Source organism: Bombus pyrosoma, linkage group LG15 (genome assembly GCF_014825855.1).
Source record: "Bombus pyrosoma isolate SC7728 linkage group LG15, ASM1482585v1, whole genome shotgun sequence".
In the NCBI taxonomy this organism is placed as follows: Eukaryota; Metazoa; Arthropoda; class Insecta; order Hymenoptera; family Apidae; genus Bombus; species Bombus pyrosoma.
Genome location: NC_057784.1, coordinates 1,292,169 through 1,304,970, shown reverse-complemented (window position 1 = coordinate 1,304,970; position 12,802 = coordinate 1,292,169). Strand labels below are relative to the sequence as shown.

The 12,802-nt window shown below is 42.4% G+C and overlaps 1 protein-coding gene across 4 annotated transcripts in view; it reads right to left on the bottom strand.

Annotated features, from left to right (window-relative positions):
• Positions 1-519: 519 nt before the first annotated feature.
• The window catches only part of LOC122575986 (acid sphingomyelinase-like phosphodiesterase 3a), a 49,892-nt gene continuing 37,609 nt past the window's right edge, over positions 520-12,802 (bottom strand). For all 4 annotated transcript variants that reach the window (XM_043745606.1, XM_043745604.1, XM_043745605.1 and 1 more), the window contains 4 exons: positions 5,329-5,509; positions 3,614-3,723; positions 2,860-3,035; positions 520-1,842 (listed from right to left, as the gene is read on the bottom strand). In XM_043745606.1, the coding sequence (XP_043601541.1) occupies positions 1,590-1,842; positions 2,860-3,035; positions 3,614-3,723; positions 5,329-5,509 (720 nt within the window). In that variant the 3' untranslated portion in view covers positions 520-1,589. The remainder of the gene's footprint in view (positions 1,843-2,859; positions 3,036-3,613; positions 3,724-5,328; positions 5,510-12,802) is intronic.

Here is a 12,802-nt window from a genome sequence, read left to right as displayed (position 1 = left end):
GAAGAAAAATGGCTTTCCTGAAAAGTATCATAACGTTTAATGATTCGTAAAACACAATACGGCAGAGATAAGAAAGTTCGTTAATAAGAAAGTCAGAAAACAAGGATCGATACTTCCAGATTGGTTCTTCGTTTTTTCCGGGCTATCAGATCGCATTACATTCTCGTAGAAAATGAACAATAGCAAATCATCTGAAGATGGCAGCAGCTCGAAGATGGAGTCAGCTAGTCGTTATTTTTATCGTTATTTATAGTACAATAATAACTGGATCTGACTTTTAGGATATTTCTCCTCTTGATATCCATCGTGGTTGGAAAAACTGTATGTATGCAGACATATATAGTACATCGGTAGAGTATATATAGCATGTTTCATGTAGTAATGTTCACATTGTTTGTATTTAGTAATGAAAGTATTTATTCTTTTAAAGCCGTTCCAGTCTAACAATAAGAACGTCGGATCATCGTCGTAACGGAAAAGGATTAACAGGATCGTGTTTGGATTAAAATAACTCATAACTAGTAGTTACAAATCCATGACTCGTTTATTAAGAAATACTGTATTGTTCCGACAATCGCGAAATGATGGTACGATACGATAACGGTTCTTGGAGCTAAGAACGCTTCGACGCAGTCGTCCCGGGGTCACCGACGTCCCTTCCGTTGACGGTGGATTCAAGTCGTGCGACATCACCGAACAACGAACGGTTTCACGAGATCGATCGTGTGTTTCATGCATCGCGTAAATTCGTCGTTCTCCATTACGTGGATCGTTCTTTGTGTTCCGCGGCTGATTTTAGGCGCGCGCCGCGCCCTAATAAATACGATTCTCTCGTGTTAAAACAACGCACACAAACGTTTAAGAGAAGCAAGTACAACATCAAGGTTTCGTCGTTTTCTTTCATTTGCTTTCGTTTGAACCATGTTTATATTTCAGGGTTACCCTGTCGATCATCTCCCTCTCTCGTCTCGCGGTTACATCAGGTCGAGCCACTCGTCACTACCGAGCAAATGCCAATCATGCCGTGAAATTTCGTAGACCGAGTAATTAAACGATCGTCGAAACTGCGGAGAAGCAGTCGTTGGAGGCGATTATCATCCCGCCGTTCGGCATACATAGAAAATACTGTGTTTCGATGGGAACGCTCGCTTCGAGCCTACGAACGAATCCCCGCGGAACGCGTGACGTGATATCGCTGTGGCGTTGAGAAGTCCCATTTTCCCGTGACGTCCAAACCCCTTCGCGTGATACGACAGAGAGAAGACGTGGACAAAGAGACAGACATCGAGGCAGACACAGAGACAAAGTGAATCGCTCGCTGCGGTACATACCGACGCTCCCTTCCCTTCTTTATCCGGCTGCTCCCCTTGTGAGCAAACATCGCGACAACGGAACGAGACATCGTCAACTGCAGTGGCAGTGTGAGATTGGCTCGAAGATTTTCTGCCGCTTAAACAACATCCGAGTTCGATCGGTCGCGCGCGGTGATCGCCGACGTAAATGTCATCGGCGCATCAGGAAGAGCAGGGAGCTGAGCTTTTGGTCGCTTGTAACGCAGTCGTCTTTCGCCAGGCCGTTGGGATTCCAACCTACCGATTCCTCAGTAGCTCCGCACAAACCAACAGGACGAGCAGATGCAGCGAGAAGTAGAGTCGCGGCGTGGATGGACCGGTGGAAGCGAGTGCGTACGCATACGAGGAGTAGCATTGCCTGTAGTTCTCTGGGTTCAGCCGGGTGACCGTGCAGTAATGATGGAGAGCGCAAGCTCCGTTCAGCGGTCCTCCGCAGCCCCAAATCTGCTCCACTTCCCGCGGCAACGAGACCGTGTTGGCCGCGTAGTATCTATGGGAATATAAGCGGCCGCGTGCGCGGAAAGATAATCAGCCGTGGAGCTGGCTAGGCTCTGCGAGACGCAGGCCACCGTATCGGGACAGTCATTAGCATCGTAATGACGCGATTGCGTTGAAAAGGGTAGACAGTTATCAGCGTCAAGCGGCTCGAGGAATTATCGTGCCGGATAATTGCTCGAGAAATATGGAAATTATTAATGCAGCAACGGGTTCGGCGCGTATACGTCGCGGCTAGCTCGTGCAATCGCCGCATCGGATCACGTAAATGTTACCGCGCAGTGTCGAGCACATTCCCACATTGATCCCCGGGTACAGGTGCTGCGTGGTCGCGCAACTTTGTCACGAACAACCTACGTCAGTCATCCGTTAACAGCACCTCCCCGGTGGGAGAGTTTTCAAGGTCTTTCGCGCGATATCGCCCATTTCACGCGATTACGATAGCGGGGATGAGCACGAGACGCCTTGAAAGCGAAATTAAAGCGAATTTAAATTACGAAGTTTGTCGTGAAATTGAATGTTGTTGCAAACTTTCAAAGAATCTAGCGAGCTTGGTTAGAATGCGAATTTCACCGTTTTAAATGTGAAAATCGTCGCTTTCGATCGTAGTCGATGTTCTATCTTAATGATAGACGATATATAAAATACTTGCGATATAAAATTAAAAGTAGGCAAAAAATGAACAATATAAACGTATCTACTATTTTTTAATCGCGCCAAACGTTGCTCTATTACTTTGCAAGATATAGTTCAAACTCAAAGTGCAGAGTTTAATTACGAATCGCGTACCATGCAGCGGCAGAGGAACGCGAAAAAACCGAGAAATGCCAAAGTGGAAATACATCAAAGTAACGTTCCACATTTTCGTACGAAATACTCGAGCCCGAAGGAATAAAGGGAATGAAAGGGCGGTTGTAATCCGGATGATCAATGATCCCTGTCCACGATACGATCGCGGTCACGTATTCCGCTAGACAGATGGAAAAATTTGTCGGTCGAACCGTTTACGTACCTGACGAAAGCATAATCATTGAATTGCGTGAATCGGTCAGCCAGGTCGTGAAGAGTGATCGCTGTAATTTCCTGAAGTTCATAGTACTCAAGCAGAGAGTACTCGGCCAACCAGTTTGCCGTCCCGGCTGAATTCGCGTCCGGCAGATTAAGATAGTACTGCGTATAATCCAGCACCTGAATACGACGGAACAGAAGAGAAGATGGGTCGACGAATCCTATACAGGCTGTTAGAAAAGAAAAAGGCAAAAGACTGAAAGATACTTAAAGGCCTTATGGTACTTACTCAGTCAGAGAAGTAAAACAATGTCCAAGCATATTTTTATCGTTTATATAATCGAAGTACATGCAATAGAAGTAGAAAAGTTTTCTCCGCTAGCGTTTTTCGTTCACGTTGGCGACGGTTCAGTCGATCAGCATCGACTAAAATTTCGTTCCTACAAACGGCGTTCTACCGTATGTCGATTTACGATCCATGAATGCGAGCTTTGTATAGAAACGGCAGAATGATATATTAAACATTTACGAATACGAGGATTCGTACTAATCTTCAAGCGTTAATAAGAGTTGTTTTTATAGTCTCTGTTGATCACACATCTTTCACTTTACTCACCATAAGCTCTTTAAGTATCGGGCCGTTTTTCCAAACATCTTGTACGCTCTACGTTTCGAGAAACGTATCGAAAAATCGCATAAATAGAAATCGTTCGGTCAGAGACTACGAACGTCACGTAACGTAGAACATTTTTACCTACCTGACCAGTGGCAGTTTCGAATTTGTACAATCTTAAACCTGGATTGTTTGGCCCTCCAGGCGTGCTCGGTGATATACTGGGTGCCATCATTATCCATGACACCGGCAGACCTAGCGGCACAAACGTCATCACGGTAAAATCAATTATTCTCTGAATTCTTTAAGCGTGTCGCAATGTGTATACATATTTGTGGCCGAGCGAGTAGGATGTTAACGTAAGTGAACGTAAAAGAGATAGGAACGTTTTAAAAGCGCGCCAAACTCGCTGGCGTGACCGATAAAGCGGACTGTAAAACGGCTGAAAAGTATCCTGGCTATTGAACGACACACGCGGGGAATTTATTGATTATCGTTCGCGGCCTCGGTCGTTTCGATGAAGGAACGCTCTGAAAAATATGAGTAGAACGTGACCGAATGGACCTATACAGAGTGTCGTAAAATTGAACCACCCTGCGTTTACAGTCACTTCACCGACAAAAATGCACCGCCGTTTATTCGATCGTGAAAATTATTTTCGAAAATCTAAGATATTTTTAATTCGTCAGGAACGACATTGATATTATTATTATTTATGATTGTAAAGTTTACGCGTTTCGTGGATATTCCAGGAATCGGTAAACTACGGAGAATAATCTAAATCAACCAAAAGGTGCAACGCGATAATCAACGTAATCGTAAATTAATCACGAAAATGTGAACAAATTAAGACGCCTCAAAAGTTGATACGCTTCGACAACGCATCAAAAAGTTTTAAGTTATTTCCAGAAATCGAAGCAAAAATTCCAAGATATCGAAATTATTAGTACGAATGTAAAAGAAATTTTGCATACAATTATGTATATATATATATATATATATATATATATATATAGTGGTAACATTAAGAAAGAACGTTTTGCTTTAACGTATATACGAGATCGTTAATCTCAGGATAACAAAATAAATTGCTCGTTTAAGCTTTCGTTGGATTACGGGCGATCGACATCTACATTATCAGTATATCAGGGAAACTACATAGGAATAATTACCTGCTCGAAGCTTAATGCATTTTATAGATTTTACTGTCAAGCCGCATCCGTGACGGAGTTTCTAATAAAGCACCGACGGCACGCGTTTTTCACCATTCCTTTATGGTTGAACTGGGACGCGTTCAAACTTAGCCAATACGTGTTGGATCGTTAGGAAAGTCAAACCGCTATTGAATCGCCAACAAAGACGCGCTTCAGCCCGCAAACGACAAAAGCGAAATACGATAAAGCCAGAGTCAGCGTGACAAAAGGGAACGAAAGGATCAAAATCACGAATACAGCATCAACGGTATTCACGAGCGTAGCGTTTTGCGAACGGCGTAGCGAAACAATCGCGATAAAGACGTAGTAAAAGAACGAACGTCGATTTTACTTCCATTTCGATGCATTGAACGTTAAATGTTTCCACGCGCGAAAAAAAGGAAGAAAATCCGAGTTGTTAAGTTCGATGCACGAAGAAGAAAGATAGGCCGGAACAGAAATGTAGCGTGAAGCAAATGTAAGATACGAAACTGAAAAAGAAAGAGGAACAGCCACTTGGTGAACCGCATATCGTAAAAGGCTGAACAGGGTTTTGGCCGCGATACGATGCCTGCGCATCGATCCAACCACCTCGGTTGATTCACCGCGTTCAACCGCCACGCTTGTTGGTGTTGCCAACAAGAAGAGACAAGACGTATACACGTACCGGTATCGCTATAGACCACGCGAAAAGTGTCCGAGTGCCAGTGACCGAAGAACTGACCGCGAATGATGTCCGAGTACAACCGGATCAGCTGCAGATATTTGGTATTGTGACGTTCGCTCAACATCGCCGCACCGCTCTCACGATCGTCCACCCCTGGTGGTGTGTGACCTACGATGTATACCTAAAAACATTATACAAAATATCGTTTTAATTTGATTCTTCGAACGAGTCTGATTTTTCGTTTGTCGATCGATCATTCTCACCGATGTTACCCGTGTTTTGCGTCCTTTCGTACTGTTAGACAAATTTCAAAATTTGACGAAACTACAAAAGAATCGACGCGCATCATTGGAATTTTATGCCAAAGCTGTTTTAGAAACACCAAACTTTTTAGCAATTAACAAAAGAAAACTTCCTCTTGGATGAAACTAAAGTTACAGAGACGTGAAACGTTCGACGACCACAGCAGAATTAACGCTACAGGAGGAGATTTTTGACGGAATACGAAAAATGTGACGCGTTAGAGCGTACCCCGTCGAGATGAATAGAATAGAAGGCGATTTCGTCGTCGCCTGCGGCTACAGGGCTAAACGTAATGTACAGACTTAATTCACAAGTTTTCCCTGTGGGGATTGTCACGTGACTGCATCTCGATTAAATAGGCGCGTTGAGCAGCAAGAAGTGTTTCGTGGAATCACTCTCGCAGTAACTGCTCGTAATGAGCAACTCTCTCGTTAGCGTTAGTAAACTGAATTCCGTAAGCATTATCCACGTGGCGGAATCAACGCAAGATACGAATCGTGGGCGTGAGTTACCGTGAAATACCTAATCGAGCACGTTCGCGAAGTTAAACGCAGTCTACGCTGATACTGTGCCGCAGCTTCTATGTTTAAAGCTTATAAACTGGCTGCTTCCGCTCGATTCCACGCAATGTCAGTGAAATAAAGTATAATAGCGTGAGGGTAAGTGAATGAAAAGTATACTACGCGTAATACTTTCAACTTTCATATTATTTGTTATTGAAGTCAAGGAGACATTTGTATATAAATTTGTATATTAGAAGAAAAAGTATCTTTTTAACTTACATTATTTTGAATTAATATTCATTGCGTTCTAGTATTTTCGTCAGAACCAAAACGGATCACTTTCGTGAATATATTGTCGTATTTCTCTATTTGAGTATTAATAGAATTCGAATAAAGGCTATTTGCGGAGAATGGAATCGACCAGCCATAAATGTACCACTTTTAAATCCGGCTGTCTCGGCTTTTCGCCTTAATTGGTATGTAAAATGCGATGCAAATGAACGATACGACATCGTTGCGATTTCGCTTCGGTAACGCTGTGCGATTCGGCAGGTTTATATTTCTAATAACGCGATGCACACAATCATGCAAGAATGGGATCTCGCGCTTTATTACAAATTTCTTACGTGTTTTCTACGAGAGCGCATCATAAGCTTGCCAATGAAAACCTTCGTTGTTAGTTAAATTACGTCGACGATACCAGAATATCCTTTTATGGGACAAACATATCGTGAATTTTCGATAATTCATTGAATTTCAATAATTTCACCAATTATAAATGAACTCATTATCAAGGAACAGGAGAAATAACGGTATTTCTCTCGCAGCGTCTAGCTAATTTTCTTGTGCTAGGACAAGTACACGCGCTAATTCATACGCGGTGCAAAATTCCCATGTCAAGAAACGAAGCGAGAAGCGATAATCTGATGAAGCAAGAGTGCGAGAAACGAAGGGCCAGAAAATAGAGAGCGAAAGACGGAAGTAGTAGTCGGACGACGCGTAAAAACCAAACGAAAAGAACCCGTAGAACAAACAAAGGCGACGAGAGATCGGGTTAGAGTAAGGACAAGAACTGGTAAAATTGTAACGGTGAAACCGACGGTATGAGTTAAGGAATAAAAACCGTCTGTGCAAAATGATGAAAATAACGACGGTTAAGAGGTGAAGGTGAAGAGGCAACAAAGGAGAGAGAACGTTCTCGTGCAAAAAAATGACGTCACTGGCCAACGGATGATACGTAGCGGAGAAAAAGCAGCAAGGAATCAAAGAATACAAGAAAAGGGAAAGGTACGCAGAGACCGTGAAAAATAGAAGAAAACGTTCACCAGCGGAAGAACAGAAGCCAGTGTCACTCGGAAGAAAGAAAAGAGAGAAGGTAGGATGGCGCAGCGTCGTCGGGTGGATAAAGAAAAGCTCGTTAAGCTGATAAAAGAAAAAAAAAAAAAGCGGGGAAAAAGTCCTTTTCCATTCGCACGGAGATTCCTTCTGAACGAATTGCACCGCTGGGAAAAAGTAGATTTCTTTAAACGGTGAATACCGTCGATCGGGCACCGGGGAACGAAACTTTGCCCGCCGAAAGAGATAAGTGTTACGCGGTTCGGTAGGCACGAACGACCCACTCTTCCCAGACATTACGAGCCCGTATATTCTGCTACCTTCGTATCACGAAACACCTCCCTGCTTGTCGATTGATTACTTCTCGTATAGTCTCGTTACGCGCTGCACACGCCCTCCATATTACATAAATCCTGAGAAACCTACGGCTGTCTTCCCAGTTAGCCAACCATCCACCGTTCTGAATTTTCGCGGAGACTCCCAGTTTGTCGCGTCAGTGACTCGTGATTTCCGGCATATCTCTCCGCTTTCCCGTCGTGCTCCGATATTTAATATTCGCCGTTTCAATTTCCAGAATATTTCTCCTGGTCCGAGAGAGAATCTTCACGTGCTTTATTGTGCCAAGCTATGCAAATTATTAGTCTCGATACAGTATCGTTAGAAATTTCGACGTTATTTATTCCGCACTAAATATTTTCTTCGATTTTTGCTTTAAATTTAAATGCTTCTTCGTTCCTTTCGCCTAGATCGAACAAGCATTTCGATTATCTGTAATATACTGCAACACGAGATTGAGATTCTACGCATAGCAGAAAATTCATATCAAGATATTAACGATATCAAATTCGCGTTCATGAATTTTGGATACTTGATCATATTGGTGGCGCGTGTACGTAGCGAAAGATCTCACAGGGGGTGAAACTTTTTCAGTTTATACTACGGCCATAATTAAGCAAAAGCGGTTATATAAACGTAACCCGTTATATAACCGTTTAAAGCTTCATTCAAAAGTTATGATAAAAATACGAAATACAGAGAGAACGGTACTTTTGCCTCGAATATCGCCTCCAATTTTACGCCATTGGACTTTTATGTGCGGATAACTTCAAAAAAGAAAGACACGTCGAACAGATATTAATGCGTACGATACGTGTAATACTGAAAGAATTTACTGGTTCACCGAGATGAAACAAAATCAAAGTGAGTTTAATAGATAGCTATTATACAAATATTACGTATATTATTAAAATATTATACGTATTATATTATACAATATATAATATATAATATAATATAATATAATATAATATAATATATATGTTTCGTTGTACAAACTACAAACTGCCGGACCTTTCATATTTTTCCATGAAGCATATACGTTTCAGCGCTTTGTTCGATAAGTAAGCTACGTATAAACAGCGACTATTGCGTTTCTTGCAAACACCAAGAACGTACGTACAAAGCGAGGTACGCGTACAGTTTCATACAAAAATTCCATGCAACTCGTAAGCAGCACGGAGAAATTTGAACGCGATCGAAATGCGAAGCGAGTACGTCTAAACATCCATCGCGGGTCACAATACATCGTTTCTTGCCTTTCGATCAATCCGTAGGGAAGAAACCGTGTAGCGACTACATCGGTACAACGGTACTCGTATAGCTTCTCTTTGAAAAAGGACTGTCGTCCCTGTTCGAATACATTCGTACACGGCCCCGTTCGTACACGTCAGATTGATGGGTACGGCTTGTATATTAAAAGAAGCCCGAAAAAAATCTGATTTGCAACGTGAAATTGAACTATTTCGCGTGCGATACAGAGGATCGGTACACGTGTATATTACGTGTGGCTTCTCTGACATTCAACAGAGGCAAAAGGGAGCTGGCCTGTCGCTTCGCGCGAATTCCTGTATCGACAAAATCGCTCGTTTTTTCTTTTTTTTTTTCTTTTTTTGCATTTCTTGTTTTTTTCGTTTCTCGTTCACGATATATATCGGAAAATTAATCCGTTGCGAATGTCGGCTGTTCTTATTCCCGGACGTGTCACACGGAAGCAGTGCGGCGCGGCAGGCAATGAATTTCACTTCAGAAAAGAACTGCACGGTTCCGGGAGAACTTAACGCCAACTTCCGAGTCTTATCGTTGGCTGACAGAGTTTCCAAACTTCTCGGTGAATTTCGAATAGGCGGCGAAACTTTCTGTTCTTTCGTACAATTGATGAACGCGTTCTTTTGTTCCAAAATCGTCTTATACTTTGGACACTTTATTTACAAAACTGGATTGATCGTACACCGAAGTTTAGGAGCAATTTAGGAAATAAATTTTTACCGATGTTTCCAAGTTGGTCGTAGCTGTCAGCTACTTTTTGTATTTATATACAACGCTTGTAACGCTTTCAATTTCCATTTACGATATATTATACAAAATATCGTTGGGAAAAGGTGTAAAAAAGCTGAACTCGCAGCAAGATGGATCTTGATAGCGTAATGATCAATGCCAGTGACAGAAGAAAAGCGAGGCTGAGTGCCTACCTTTGTATGGTTTGCGCACGTAGAGTTTACGTCACAATCCAAATGGGACGTAGTACGCTTTCAAAGAATCTGCATATGATGGTAAGCAAGATTTTACGTAGTCGTGTTTCGTCTACGTTCGTTGCATTCGCTTGCACACGAACGACACGCTTGGAAACGAAAGAGTGCTCGACATTTTACAAATACGCATGGTGTTCGAGTGTTACACTTTCAGGAAGAAGCTGTTCTATCTTTGCCAGGCTGCATTTCTGTTACCGGTTATCACGTAGACTAGCTTCGTGTGATACTCGAATTTCTCTGCTCAGCTTTCATTCTGGCTTAGTGATTATGACGTGACATTTGTTTCATTTATCCGAAAGTAATTTTGTAAAGGTTTATCCACGAAGAAAATTCAGTATTTTCTTGTCAAAAGTAAATATGGAGTGTCCACAGATGACTATCGTTTTGAATAATTACTAAAGTATCGCCAACGGTATGAAAAAAAGATGTAAATGCGTTTTGTCTTTCTGTTTTATGCAGAGTACGACAACGTGAAAAAATATTCCTGCCGAATGCAACGACTTATTTTCTCTTATTTACACCTGCTCGAAGGATACCGTTTTTCACGTTGAGCTAAGGTATTTTTTAACAGATAGCAACAAATAGAACAAATCCTATATACAAGACATACTTTTTCTTTTTTTTTTTTTTGTATTTAGAAAATACGAAAACGGTAGCTCTCGTGTTATAACAACAATTTAACGATCCGTCGCCTCTAGAGGAACGAAAAACAATCTTATCCAATTTTGTTTTGTCCATTGCAATTCGATGTGTCCATCGAGCGTGCACCAACGAACGAATACAAAAAGTATTGGTGCTCCGAGGTTGAATTTAATTTCTCGCGGCTGGCAATAAACGTTGCCGCGCTATCTGGCAGAAAAACAGGCTCACATATAAATTTTTTCCCTAGTGTGCCGGTGAATCTCGGTCGAACGTTGATTTCCAGCTGAAAAGTGCACCGTCGATAGGCGCAAAAATCACCGTGCTATTCACGGTTCGGTCGTCGATAAATCGGATAGGGTAACAATGGTGTCGTTGATTGGTCAGTTTCATCCGCTGACGTGTCTAAACGGCTCGTAATTTGTAATCGTATTATCGGTCATCGATCGATCTTCGACATGAGCTTGCGACGATCGTTCTTGCCAATCTGCCGTACGAACGAACGTTTCATATGATCCCCTTACGAGCGTGCTGCACGGGATAAAGAGAAAGAGAGAGAGAGAGAGAAAGAACAAAGACAGGCAGCTATAGAATAGGGGAACGAGCGTTGAAAAGGAGTTGGAGGAAGGATTATGTCTGGCTAGGGCAAATCAGATTTCTATCTTCCGTTCAGCCGACTACACACGGTCCAGCAGGATTTTTCAGAAAACTCAACGTGAAATCTCTGGAGATATCGCACTTGAGTGATACTTTACAAGGGGTTGAGGAAGATTTACGATGGCCACGGCATTGGCTACGCATTCTAAATTAGTAAACCAACGCGTAGCTGATTTTAGCTTCAAATTATTGTTGCTAATCCAGGGTCGTTTATTTTCCGCGGTTTTCTCATACGCTAACGAGATCGATAAAGTATTAAGTGGTTCCAGCCTGATAACTCGTTTGCGCTTGATATCGACTTGCAGACTTATTCGAGCTTTTATCGGAGTTCTATCGTAGTTAGTCCGTTTCACCGGAAATATTAAATTTTCTATGAATGGAAAATTCAATCGTGTTCTTATTAGTACGTTGCGTTTTCCCATCGGTCTAAAATTCCATACTTTATTTATTTCGCATCTTTCGTAACTGCAGATCACGGTAGGAAAATCTTCTATAAAAATCTATGGAATATCCTCTGTACTTGAACGTGATCGAGAGATCAATGGGATCGGCACGCAACAATTTAGGTATACGAGTATATAGATCCTGGTTCCGTGTATGGAATTCAAAGTCCTACCATAATTTATCACCGCTGGTAACATTCAGCCAGCTTGAAGGATTCTCCTCGTTCTAAACGGCCGGAGGCTCGTAATCGATAACCGATATCTGGAGGCAGCGCGTCATCCGACACCGATATCGCGGCAATTGTAGCGCGTATCCGGCGAGATCGCAATGCAAAGAGCCCACCGGCCGAATGGTAATTGGCCGTGGAATAAATTCGCGGCCGATCTCATTCCGGCCACCAAACTCATAAAGTTCTCTTCCTCGTCGTTCTCCTAGCCGAAAGGGAACATAAGGGCGGGGGGGAAGCTGGAATTCTTTTCATCGCGGCCGATATGAAATAGACGTTTGTTCCGGATAAAGATCGAACTCGCAGCAGGGGGCGATGGAAACTCGTTTATTGGGCCGAAGAGTAAATTTTCGGGGAAAGAGTTCGGGCTTGATCGACGAGACACATCGCCTGGCCATCTTTCTCCTGCGGAATTCGCTCCACACACACACACACACACACACGCACACACACGGGTTCCTTCCTATCACAGGTTTCCATGAAACGATGAAATCATGTGCTTTCGTTCGAAGTATGTTTCTTCGAACGTTAACCGAGAGAAAAATGGAAGAGCAGCTTTTGCTGGTGCAATTCTTTAGAAATGGTATTATGCTGGTATCAGATTGAATTTTGATTAATTGGATCGATAAGCGATATTTTCCTATTTCTTTGGTTCTCGAGCATAGAAATAATACGTACGGATTTTGGGCAAAATCAAAATGTGGTGTTTAAAATTTATGCCTGATCTTAAATAGTCGAGGTATCGGGTGTCACGATTCTCTCTTATTTTTCCTCGCGTT